The sequence below is a fragment of the Callorhinus ursinus genome, unplaced genomic scaffold (assembly GCF_003265705.2).
Source record: "Callorhinus ursinus isolate GAN/ISIS: 27379988/994484 unplaced genomic scaffold, GSC_fseal_2.0 scaffold14, whole genome shotgun sequence".
Classification (NCBI taxonomy): Eukaryota; Metazoa; Chordata; class Mammalia; order Carnivora; family Otariidae; genus Callorhinus; species Callorhinus ursinus.
In genome coordinates this window covers 26,937,630-26,951,285 of record NW_027397076.1, presented here as the reverse complement: position 1 = coordinate 26,951,285, position 13,656 = coordinate 26,937,630, and the positions used below count along the sequence as shown (strand labels likewise).

Here is a 13,656-nt window from a genome sequence, read left to right as displayed (position 1 = left end):
TAAAGATACTAGTTGGGCTTGAAAAAAGCATGGACGATACTAGAGAAACCCTCTCTGGAGAAATAAAAGAACTAAAATCTAACCAAGTCAAAATCAAAAAGGCTATAATGAGGTGCAATCAAAAAATGGAGGCTCTAACTGTTAGGATTAGGATTAGTTAGGATATCTAACTCAATAAGGCAGAAGAGAGAATTAGTGATATAGAAGACCAAATGATGGAGGATAAAAAAGCTGAGAAAAAGAGAGAGAAACAACTACTGGATCACGAGGGCAGAATTCGAGAGATAAGTGATACCATAAGATGAAACAATATTAGAATAATTGGGACCCCAGAAGAAGAAATAACAGAGAGAGGGGCAGAAGGTATATTAGAGCAAGTTATAGCAGAGAACTTCGCTAATTTGGGGAAGGAAACAGGCATCAAAATCCAGGAGGCACAGAGAACCCCCTCAAAATCAATAAAAATAGGTCAACACCCCGACATCTAATAGGAAAACTTACAATTCTCAGAGACAAAGAGAAAATCCTGAAAGCAGCTTGGGACAAGAGGTCTGTAACCTACAATGGTAGAAACATTCGATTGGCAACAGACCTATCCACAGAGACCTGGCAGGCCAGAAAGGACTGGCATGATATATTCAGAGCACTAAATGAGAAAAATATGCAGCCAAGAATACTATATCCAGCTAGGCTGTCACTGAAAATAGAAGGAGAGGTAAAAGGCTTCCAGGACAAACAAAAACTAAAAGAATTTGCAAACACAAAACCAGCCCTACAAGAAATATTGAAAGGGGTCCTCTAAGCAAAGAGAGAGCCTAAAAGTAACATAGACCAGAAAGGAACACAGACAATATACAGTAACAGTCACCTTACAGGCAATAAAATGGCACTAAATTTATATCTTTTAGTAGTTACCCTGAATGTAAATGGGCTAAATGCCCCAATCAAAAGACACAGGGTATCAGATTGGTTAAAAAAAACAAGACCCACTGATATGCTGTCTACAAGAGACTCATTTTAGATGCAAAGACACCCTCAGATCGAAAGTGAGGGGGTGGAAAACCATTTACCATGCTAATGGACATCAAAAGAAAGCTGGGGTGGCAATCCTTAGATCAGACAAATTAAGATTTTAAGCCAAAGACTATAATAAGAGATGAAGAAGGACACTATATCATAGACACTTAAAGGGTCTATCCAACAAGAAGATCTAACAATTGTAAATATCTATGCCCCTAACATGGGAGCAGCCAATTATATAAGCCAATTAATAACAAAAGCAAAGAAACACATCAACAACAATACAATAATAGTAGGGGACTTTAACACCCCCCTCACTGAAATGGACAGATCATCTAAGCAAAAGATCAACGAGGAAATAAAGACTTTAAATGACACACTGGACCAAATGGACTCCACAGATATATTCAGAATATTCCATCCCAAAGCAACAGAACACACATTCTTCTCTAGTGCCCATGGAACATTCTCCAGAATAGATCACATCCTAGGTTACAAATCAGGTCTCAACTGGTACCAAAAGATTGGGATCATTCCCTGCATATTTTTGGACCACAATGCTTTGAAACTAGAACTCAATCACAAGAGAAGAGTTGGAAAGAACTCAAACACATGGAAGCTAAAGAGCATCCTACTAAAGAGTGAATGGGTCAACCAGGAAATGAAAGACGAATTTAAAAAATTCATGGAAACAAATGAAAATGAAAACACAATGGTTCAAAATCTTTGGGATGCAGCAAAGGTGGCCCTAAGAGGAAAGTATATAGCAAAACAAGCCTTTCTCAAGAAACAAGAAAGGTCTCAAATACACAACCTAACCCTACACCTAAAGGAGCTGGAGAAAGAACAGCAAATAAAGCCTAAACCCAGCAGGAGAAGAGAAAGAATAAAGATCAGAGCAGAAATCAATGAAGTAGAAACCAAAAAACAGTAGAACAGATCAACGAAACTAGGAGCTGGTTCTTTGAAAGAATTAATAAGATTGATAAAGCCCTGGCCAGACTTATCAAAAAGAAAAGAGAAGGACCCAAATAAATAAAATCATGAATGAAAGAGGAGAGATCACAACTAACACCAAAGAAATACAGACAATTATAAGAACATATTATGAGCAACTATATGCCACCAAATTAGATAACCTGGAAGAAATGGATGCATTCCTAGAGATGTATAAACAACCCAAACTGAACCAGGAAGAAATAGAAAACCTGAACAGACCCATAACTACTAAGGAAATTGAAGCAGTAATCAAAAATCTCCTAACAAACAAGAGCCCAGGGCCCGATGGCTTCCCAGGCGAATTCTACCAAACATTTAAGGAAGAATTAATACCTATTCTTCTGAAACTGTTCCAAAAAATAGATATGGAAGGAAAACTTCCAAACTCATTTTATGAGGCCAGCATTACCTTGATCCCAAAATCAGACAAAGACCCCATCAAAAAGAATTACAGACCAATGTCCCTGATGAACATGGATGCAAAAATTCTCACCAAAATACTAGCCAACAGGATCCAACAGTACATTAAAAGGATTATTCATCACGGCCAAGTGGAATTTATCCCTGGGCTGCAAGGTTGGTTCTACATCCACAAATCAATCAATGTGATACAATACATTCATCAAAGAAAGAACAAGAACCAGATGATCCTCTCAATAGATGCAGAAAAGGCATTTGACAAAGTACAGCATCCTTTCTTGATCAAAACTCTTCAGAGTATAGGGATAGAGGGTACATACCTCAATATCATAAAAGCCATCTATGAAAAACCCACACTGAATATCATTCTCAATGGGGAAAGACTGAGAGGTTTCCCCCTAAGGTCAGGAACACGGCAGGGATGTCCATTATCACCACTGCTATTCAACATAGTATTAGAAGTCCTAGCCACAGCAATCAGACAACAAAAAGAAATAAAAGGCATCCGAATCAGCAAAGAAGAAGTCAAACTCTCACTCTTTGCAGATGATATGATACTTTATGTGGAAAACCCAAAAGACTCCACGCCAAAACTGCTAGAACTCATACAGGAATTCAGTAAAGTGGCAGGATATAAAATCAATGCACAGAAATCAGTGGCATTCTTATACACCAACAACAAGACAGAAGAAAGAGGAGTCAATCTCATTTACCATTGCACCCAAAACCATAAGATACCTAGGAATAAATCTAACCAAAGAGGCAAAGAATCTGTACTCAGAAAACTATAAAATACTCATGAAAGAAAGTGAGGAAGACAGAAAGAAATGGAAAAATGTTCCATGCTTCTGGATTGGAAGAACAAATATTGTGAAGATGTCAATGCTACCTAGAGCAATCTACATACTTAATGCAACCCCTATCAAAATACCATCCACTTTTTAAAAAAGAAATGGAAAAATAATCCTAAAATTTGTATAGAACCAGAAAAGACCCCAAATAGCCAGAGGAATGTTGAAAAAGAAAAGCAAAGCTTTTCAATTGTGGCATCACAATTCCAGACTTCAAACTCTATTACAAAGCTGTAATCATCAAGACAGTATGGTACTGGCACAAAAACAGACACATAGATCAATGGAACAGGATAGAGAGCCCAGAAATGGACCCTCAACTCTATGGTCAACTAATCGTCAACAAAGCAGGAAAGAATGTCCAATGGAAAAAAGACAGTCTCTTCAGCAAATGGTGTTGGGGAAAATTCGCCAGCCACATGCAGAAGAATGAAACTGGACCATTTCCACACACAAAAATAGACTCGAAATGGTCGAAAGACCTAAATGTGAGACAGGAGTCCATCAAAATCCTAAAGGAGAACACAGGCAGCAACCTCTTCAACCTCAGCTGCAGCAACTTCTTCCTAGAAACATTGCTAAAGGCAAGGGAAGCAAGGGCAAAAATGAACTATTGGGACTTCATCAAGATAAGTCAACAAAACAAAAGGCAACTGACAGAATGGGAGAAGATATTTGCAAATGACATATCAGATAGAGGGCTAGTATCCAAAATCTATAAAGAACTTATCAAACTCAACACCCAAAGAACAAATAATCCAATCAAGAAATGGGCAGAAGCCATGAACAGACATTTTTCCAAAGAAGACATCCAAATGGCCAAGAGACACATGAAAAAGTGCTCAACATCACTCGACATCAGGGAAATCCAAATCAAAACCTCAATGAGATACCACCTCATACCAGTCAGAATGGCTAAAATAACAAGTCAGGAAACAACAGATATTGTCGAGGATGTGGAGAAAGGGGAACCCTCCTACATTGTTGGTGGGAATGCAAGCTGGTGCAGCCACTCTGGAAAAGAGTATGGAGGTTCCTCAAAAAGTTGAAAATAGAGCTAATAGAGCTACTGTACGACCCAGCAATTTCACTACTGGGTATTTACCACAAAGATACAAATGTAGTGATCCGAAGGGGTACGTGTACCCTAATGTTTATAGCAGCAATGTCCACAAGAGCCAAACTATGGAAAGAGCCAAGATGTCCATCACCAGATGAATGGATAAAGAAGTAATGGTATATATATATATATATATATATATATATATATATATATATATGATGGAATATTATGCAGCCATCAAAAAAACCCCCCAAATCTTGCCATTTGCTATGACATGGATGGAACTAGAGGGTATTATGTAAGCAAAATAAGTCAATCAGAGAAAGACATGTATCATATGATCTCACTGACATGAGGAATTCTTAATCTCAGGAAACAAACTGAGGGTTGCTGGAGTGGTAGGGGGTGGGAGGGATGGGGTGGCTGGGTGACAGACACTGGGGAGGGTATGTGCTATGGTGAGTGCTATGAATTGTGTAAGACTGATGAATCACAGAGCTGTCCGAACAAATAATACATTATATGTTAAAAAAAATAGTAGGATGGGAAAAATGAAGGGGGGGAATTCGGAGGGGGAGATGAACCATGAGAGACTATGGACTCTGAGAAACAAACTGAGGGTTCTAGAGGGGAGGGGGTTGGGGGGGAATAGGTTAGCCTGGTGATGGGTATTGAGGGCACGTATTGAATGGAGCTCTGGGTGTTATATGCAAATAATGAATCATGGAACACGACATCAAAAACTAATGATGTAATATATGGTGATTAACATAACATAATAATAAAAAAAAGGCACTAATCCCATTTATGAGTGCTCTATCCTCATGACCTAATGAATTCTAAAAGGCCTCACCTCTTAACATCATTACATTTGGTGTTAGGATTACAATATGTGAATATGGGGGGAACACAGACGTTGAGACCATTGTCCTACCAAGTCAGAGGGGCTTGGTAAACATTTCAAGCTTTTAATCAAAACTCAAAAGGGGCTACACCTTTGGGGTAAAGACTATTTCCTGTGACTAAAGATTTGCTCTAAAACTAAGAATAAAATTGAAATAGACCCATCCTAAAAATATAAAAGTAAGCTTACACAAGTTCAAAGTCATCAGCCACTAAAGTTATTAGGAACTTAGCTGCCTACTAGAATGGAAATCAGAATCCTTCAGAAGAAGATAAATTCATGTATTGTCTACAATGTTTAGGATAAAAAATATTAAACATGGGGCGCCTGGCTGGCTTAGTTGGTGGAGCATGTAACCCTGGATCTCAGGGTTGTGAGTTCAAGCCCCATGCTCAGATGTAGAGCTTATTAAAAAATTAAAAAAAAATTTTTTTAATGAAACATGTAAAGACACAGGAAAACATTACCCAAGATTAGAGAAAAAGTTCTCAACAGAAACAGACCCTGGGATGACCCATATGATTTTAAAGGACTCTAAAGCAGTTATTATAAATATTTTCAAAGACTTAACATGAAAAGATAGCCATAGTGAGTGAGCAAATGGAGGAATTTCAGAAGAAAAATGAAAACTATTTAAAAAAAAATAAAATGAAATTCTAGCCCTGAAAAGTGTAATATCTGAAATGAAATAGTCTCTGGATGGGTCTAACATCAGACTGGATATGGCAAAAGTATCAGTGAACTTGAAGAAAGATCAACAATAATATGGAATCTGAAGAATAAAGAAAAAAAGAAGAAAATAGAACAAAGATTTAGTAAGTTGTTAGACAATATCAAGCAGCCTAACATGTGTGCAATTGCAAACCAAAAGGAGAAGAGAGAAATTATGTAATGGGGAAGAAGAAATATTTGAAACAATAATAGCTGAAAATTTCCCAAATTTGGTGAAAATATCAACTTACAGTTCCAAAAATTTCAGTGAACTCCTAGCAGCGAAAGCACAAAGAAAATCACACTTTGCACTACCAAACTGTTGAAAACCAAAAATAAAGAGAAAAATCTTAACCAAAGGGGGGGGGAAATATATATATATATATAAGGGGAAAAATGAAGAAAATATTTCTCTCATGAGAAACAATGGGGACCAGAAGACAACTGTATGACAACTTTAAAGCGCGGACTGGAAGAAAAAATAAGTCATACTAGAATTCCATATCCAGAGAAAATCATCTCCATAATGAAAGGTAAGTAAAGACATAAAGATAAAAGGAAATTGAGAGAATCATCACCAGCAGGCCTCCACTCCAAGGAATACAAAAAAGATACTCCTTAGGTTAAAAGTAAATGACATGATAGGACAATTTCTATCTACAGGAAGAAATAAACAGCGTCTGAAAAAGTAAATACAAAATACTATCTAGATTGGTTTCCTATGCTACTGTAACAAATTACCCCAGAGTGGCTAAAAACAAGACAAATTTATTGTCTTAAACTTGAGAGGTCAGAGGTCTGAAAGAGGCTGCACTGAGCTAAAATTAAGGTGTTAGTTATGCTCCTTCTGAAGGCTTTAGAGCAGAATCTGTTTCCTTGTTTTTCCAGTTTCTAGAGGCCCCCTGCACTCCGGGGCTTGTGGCCCCCTCTTCAAAGCCAGCAATATCACTCCGAATCCTTTTCATGCTGCTATTTCTATTGGTTTTCTTCTGCCTCTCTTTCTCCATTTTAGGGACCCTTGACATTGTTTTGAGCCTAATTGGATAATTCAAGATAATACCCCTATCTTAAAGTCAATTGATTAGCATCATTAATTCGATCTGCTACCATAATTCCCCCTTTGACATGTAACCTAACGTATTCACAACTTCTGGGCATTAGGGCATGGACATATTTGGGGGGCCATCATTCTGCTGACCACACCAACTTTTTTTCTCTCTTAATTTACATAAAGGGCAGTTGATTATTATTGTAAAAATTATAACATAGCCTTGTGGTATTTATAAATAAGTAGATATCAAATGTATGATAGCAATACCACAAGGAATAGAGGGTGGTAAATGAGATAAAGTGTTGCAAGTTTCCTCCATTTTATATAAAGTGCTATAATATTAACTTGTAGTGGACTATCATAAATTAAGGATGGGTATTGCAATTCCTAGAGCAGAGTTTCTTAACTGGGGCTCCATTGGAGTGAGGTTCCTACAAAATGTTGCTAAGAGTTTTGTTAGAGATCATGGTTTGATGAAGTGCCTGAAACAAGCAGAGGCCAAGATGTATTATGTTTGTCTTCATATCTGGAAACAAAAGGTCTGTCTTAAAGGAACTTGTGTTGGCTTCAGGCTCCTGTTAAGAAAAAAAAAAAATCCAGGTGTTAATGTCACAATATACTGTTTTCTTTACAGAGAGATGTTTGTGTCAAAAACTCTTAAGAGTTGAAATTTGGAAATTTGGAAAGATGCTACAAAAAATGGTTACCTTTATTAAACAAAGGCTAATTTACTTGAGAATGTTTTTTTGGAACTGTTTCAAAACCTGGGAAAAAGAGTGCATAAATCCCTTGTTACATATAGAAACCTGGGGGCTTAGCAGAGGAAGAGCTCTCAATAGGGTGTTTGAGGTTAAAAGAGACTTATGGGTACTTTCAGGAAAACAGAGGACTAGAGTTTGCTCACAACTTTGAAATGAAGAAGGGTTACGGAAATGAGCCCCCTCAGTAGACATTTTTTTTTTTTTTTAATCCTATGAACTTGTTGAACAAATCTCTGCAGGAACCATAGAACAGGTTTTGATTTCAAGTGACAAGTTTCTTGGATTTTAAAGGAAATTGAATTTTTGGAAAAATATTGCAAAAGGAAATTTTGAAATGTTTCCACTGCTGCTTGGGTTTGAGAAAGAGAAGGAGTATCACCAAATGTCCAGTTTTATGAAACCACATGGAAGAACTGCAGAACAAAATTGAACAGCATTCACCCTCCCTTCCAATGCAAGTGTGACTCAAGGAAGTTCCCTTTCTCTAACTCTTCCACTCAGCTTGAGAATTTGTGAGATGCAGGCTGATTGTCCACTAAAGATGAAATTTACTGATCTGCCTCTAGACAAGTTTTGTATTTCTGTAAAAAAGAATATTCTGTCATTCATAGGAAAATAAAGGACAACTTACTACAGTTTTCAAATCCTTACATGTGTGAACAGGCTTATTTATTTCAGGTGAAAATGAAATCTGTACTTAAGTTCAACCCAGAACTGAGAACATATTAAAGCACATAGTAACTAATGCATGTGGTCTAAGAATCTTACACTGATACGCTTTGTCTTTTGTACTATTGTTATTGGTGTGTTACTTTTACATATGTTATAAACCCTCAATATATTGTTTGTATTTTTGATTAGGCCATCAATTATTTTAAGAACTTTAAATAGAAGTACAATGTTCTTTATACTTATGTACATTTTAAGCGCTTCCTCGAATCTTCATTTCTTTGTGGAGATCCAAACTACTGTCTCATATCCTGTTCCTTCTACCTCAAGAACTTCAACACTTTTTTGTAGTGTAGATCTATTGAGTTTGTCCAGTTTTTTTTCTGAAAAGCATTTTTTCCTTTTTTTAAGATTTCATTTATTTATTTGAGAGGGGGAGAGAGAGAGGAAGCACAGAGGGAGAGGGAGAAGCAGACTCCCTGCTGAACAGAGAGCCTGATGTGGGACTTGATCCCAGGACCCTGAGATCATGACTGGGGCCGAAGGCAGATGCTTAACCGACTTGAGCCACCCAGGCGCCCCTCCTTATTTTTTCAAACATAGTTTTGTTGCACTTAGAATTTAGAGCCATCAGTTCTTTTTAATTTTAGCACTTTAAAGATGTCACTCCACTGTTGTTGGGCTTGCACATTGCTGAGCCAAACATTTAATACATCTTGGCCTTTGCTTGTTTCAGGCACTTCATCAAACCATGATCTCTAACAAAACCCTTAGCAACATCTTGCAGAGATGGAGCCCCAGTTAAGAACTCTGCTCTAGGAATTGCAATATCCATCCTTAATTTATGATAGTCAGCTACAAGTTAATATTATAGCACTTTATATAAAATGGAAGAAATTTGCATTAGTCTCATCTTTGTTCTGTATACAGATATCGTATTTTTCCCCATGGATTGCTTACAAGATTCTCTTTATCTTTGTTTTTTAGCAGTTTGAATATAATGTATCTAGGTTAAAAAAATTAAAAAAAAATCTTTGCCATTCTCTGAGCTTTTTGCAACTGTGCTCTGATGTTTCATTAATTTTGAAAAATTCTTGACCATTATCTCTTCAAATATTTCCTCTATCCCATTCATCTCTCTTTTCCTCGTGGGATTCAAATGACACATATAGTAGACTATATAATATTGTCCCACAGCTTTGGTGTGGTGTGCTGTTGCTTTTTTTTTTTTTTTCTTTTTGAGCTTCAGTTTGGATAACTTCTTTTGACCTATCTTCAATTCACTCTTTGGCTGTGTCAAATTACTGATGTTTCTTCACATCAGTCAGGAGGCATTCTTCCTATCTGTTACCATAGTTTTTCATTCCATTATTTACATGTGAGCTTTTTTTTTTTTTGCGGGTTATTCTTATTATTTTTTAAATTAAGCTTTAAGCCCAATGTGGGGCTTGAAATCATGACCCCAAGATCAAGAGTTGCATTCTCTACTGACAGAGCCAGCCAGGCATCCCAATGTTCTTTTTTTTTAATTTCTTTTTTTAATTGAAGTATAGTTGACATATAACATTATATTATTTCCAGGCATACAACATAATGATTCAATATTTGTATTCTCTGTTGAAATGATCTCAGTACGGTAAGTTTACTTACCATTCATCATCATACAGAGTTATAATTTTTTTTTTCACTTGATAAGAACTTCTAGGATTTACTCTCGGCAACTTTCAAGTATGTACTACAATATTATTGACCATGGTCACTGTGCTGTGCCTTATATCCTCCTGACTTATTTATTTTATAATTGGAAGTCTATATCTCTTGACCCTCTTCACCCGTTTTGCCTGCCTCCCAAAACTCACTCCCCTCCAGCAGCCACAGTTTTAGTGTCTGTATCTTTGAGTTTTGTTTATTTTGTTTTTTAGATTCCACATATAAATGGTATTTGCATTTTTTCTGACTTATTTCATTAGCATAAGTCCCTCAAGTTCCATCCATGTTGCAAATGGCAAGATTTTGTTCTTTTTCATGGCCAAGCAGTATTCCACTGTGTGTATATATATGACATCTTCTTTATCCACTTATTCATCAGTGGAGACTTAGGTTGTTGCCATATCTTGGCTGTTGCTGCAATAAACACAGGGTGCATATATCTTTTTGAATTAGTGTTTTTGTTTTCTTTGGATAAATTACCTAGTAGTGGAATTGCTGAATTATATGGTAGTTATATTTAAAAATTTTTGAGGAAATTTCATGCTGTTTTCCATAGTGGTTGTACCATTTATATTCCCACCAACAGTGCACAAAAGTCCCCTTTTCTCTACATCCTTACTAATACTTCCTTTTCTTTCTTTACTTTTTTTTTTTTAATAGCCATTTTAACACGTGTGAGGTGGTATCTCATTGTGGGTTTTTTTTTTTTTTGAAAAGCACTTGTAAGCATTTAATGAACGCCTCCCCCCCCACCACCAACGTGGCTTCAAGCTACTAGAACGCAGGCGCCCCTACACCCTTAATCTTCTCCTCTGCTCTTCTACTGAAGAATTTGGCCTTCACGATGACAGGCTGTTTTGGGAGTTTTCCCTTTCCCAAAACTTTGTAGTAGCCCAATCGCACCACATCAATGATAGGAGCAGCTCCAGTCTTGTTTTTGGCGGCATTTACCCGTGTCTGCTCACTGACCAAGGTCCACAGTTTATCAAGGTTGACAGTTGGGCAGAAGCTCTGGTTCCTCTTTAAGTGGTAATGTCTCATACCAACTTTTCCAAAGTAACCTGGGTGATATTTGTTGAAGTTGATCCTGTGGTGATGCATGCCACCAGCATGACCCCAGCCTCCTGGGTGCTTCCGGTGCTTGCCGATGTGGCCGTGGCCGTGGCTCATGTCGCCCGGAAGTTTCTGGGTCCTCAGTCTGGATAGCTGTATGGAAAAAGGTGCTTGGTGATAAGGTGAAAGGGAGGTGGGACAGAGAGTGAATTTGACCGTCTACGAAGGGTCTGTAGGCTCGGGGGGGGGGGTCAAGGATCTGCTTCAGGTCACATTCAGCAAAGGTGATGTTACAGACTGGCCCAGGGCCATGCGGCCTCAGCAGGGTGCGCGGGCTCGCGTGTCTCGGAGATCGGAACCCCGGGCAGAACACGTGGCCCCAGACTACGGGGCCCATGCTGGCCACCCTGCCCTGAGGCTCGCCATGAGTGGCCTGGAAAACTGGGCCAAGATTGGGGGAAGGTGGGTTGGGGTGCAATATGAGTAGGGTTCGCGGCCTGCACAACCAACGAAGCGGACGCACAAAAAGCCTCATTTTGATTTTGATTTGCATTTCCTTGATGATTAGTGATGTTGAGCATCTTCTCATGCATCTGTTGGCCATCTGTATGTCTTCTGTAGTAAAATGTCTATTCAGCTGGCTCAGTCGGTAGAGCATGCAACTCTTGACCTCAGGGTCCTGAGTCCAAGCCCCACACTGGGTGTAGAGCTTGTGAAAGAAAGGAAAGAAAAGAAAGAAAGAACAAAAGAAAGAAAGAAAAGTCTATTCAGATCCTCTGCTCATTTTTTTTTTTAAAGTAGTCTCCACACCCAACACAGAGAGTGAACTCACAGCCCTGAGATCAAGACCTGAGCTGAGATCAAGAGTCAGATGCTTAACTAAATGAGCCACCCAGATGCCCCAACTCTGCTCATTTTTTAATTGGAGTTTGGGGATTTTTTTGGTATTGAGTTATGTATTAGTGTTTATATATTTTGCATATTAGCCCCTTATTGGATATATGATTTGCAAATATTTTCTCCTATTCAGTACATTGCCTTTTAATTTTGTTGATGGTTTCCTTTGTTGTGCAGAAACTTTTTAGCTTGATATAATCCTATTACTTTGTTTTGGCTTTTGTTGCCTTTGTTTTTGGAGTCAGATCCAAAAAATCATTGCTGAGATTGATGCAAAGGAGCTTATTGACTATGTTTTCTTCTAGGAGTTTTACAGTTCAAGGATTTCATTCAACTCTTTAATACATTTTTAAAAACTCTAATACATTTTGAGTTAATTTTTGTATATGGTGTAAGATAGTGGTCCAATTTCATTCTTTTGCATGTGGCTGTTCAGTTTTCCCTCATAATTTATTGAAGAGACTGTTCTGTATTGTATATTCTTGCCTTCTTTTTCATAAATTAATTGACCATATATGTATGGGCTTATTTCTGGGATTTCTATTCTGTTCTTTTGATCTATGTGTCTGGTTTTATGCCAGTGCCATATTATTTTGATTACTAAAGCTTTGTAATACAGTTTGAAATAGGAGAGTGTGATGCCTCCAGCTTTGTCTTTCTCAATGCCGGTTTGGCTAATGGAATCACAAAAGATCCCAAGTAGCCCTGTTTGGGGTGCTCAACTTTCTAGTGAAGGTCCCAAAGGTTGGGGTACCTGGTGTGGGGCATGAACCCTCAGTCCTCAGGAAGAAGTTTAGGCTTCATGATATCCCTAATGATTTTGGGTCACTGCACTGGGGTGGGCTTTTTGGTAAGACCATGTCTTTGCTTCTCCTACCAGTCTCAATGTGGCCCTTTTCTTTTGTTGTGGAGGATCTGTCTGGCTAGTTTTCAGGCTTTTTCAGAGGGGATTTTTCCATATGTAACTATAGATTTGCTACATCTGTGGGAGGAAGTGAGTTCAGGACCTTCCTACATCATCATCTTGGACTACCCTTTCCCATTTGATTCTTCTTATAGCTTCCATATCTCTGCTGAATTTCCTTGTCTATTTATGTTCCTTACCTTTTCTACTTTAGGCTAATATATTAATCATAATTATTTTAGATTTCCTATCTGATCATTCCATCCATGTCCTATCTAAGTCTGGTTCTGCTGATGGCTTTGTCTCTTGATGATGGGTTTTAAAAAGTTTATGTTTTGTATTTTGTACTTGATTGCCTGTTGCACATAATGTATAGAACAGTAGATACTGAGGCAAATAGTATTTATTATTGGAAGTGACACCCCTTCTTTTGCTAGGCTTGTAGAGGGTTGAGTCAATACAGCTGGAATTGAGCTGGGTTTGTCTTTTGTTGCTGCTGTGTTTACTTTCCAGGTCCCATGTTTTAAATTCTACTGGATTTTTCTTGTGGTTAGGGTGGGAATTGGTTTTCTCAATGTTCTGCTTTTCCCTTACATCTTTTCTTTGAGTTTGTGCTTCAGAGAGGGTCTCTCCATGCTCTTGT

The 13,656-nt window shown here is 37.9% G+C and overlaps 1 protein-coding gene across 1 annotated transcript; it reads right to left on the bottom strand.

Moving 5' to 3' along the window:
* Nucleotides 1-10,817: 10,817 nt before the first annotated feature.
* Nucleotides 10,818-11,329, bottom strand: LOC112831083 (large ribosomal subunit protein uL15-like). The gene has a single exon (XM_073900895.1). It carries the CDS (start codon nt 11,327-11,329, stop codon nt 10,934-10,936), a length of 396 nt encoding a protein of 131 aa, XP_073756996.1. The 3' UTR covers nt 10,818-10,933.
* Nucleotides 11,330-13,656: the final 2,327 nt, after the last annotated feature.

Excerpts from the sequence above, each read along its gene's own strand:
- LOC112831083 (XM_073900895.1), bottom strand. The coding sequence starts at position 11,329 with ATGAGCCACGGCCACGGCCACATCGGCAAGCACCGGAAGCACCCAGGA.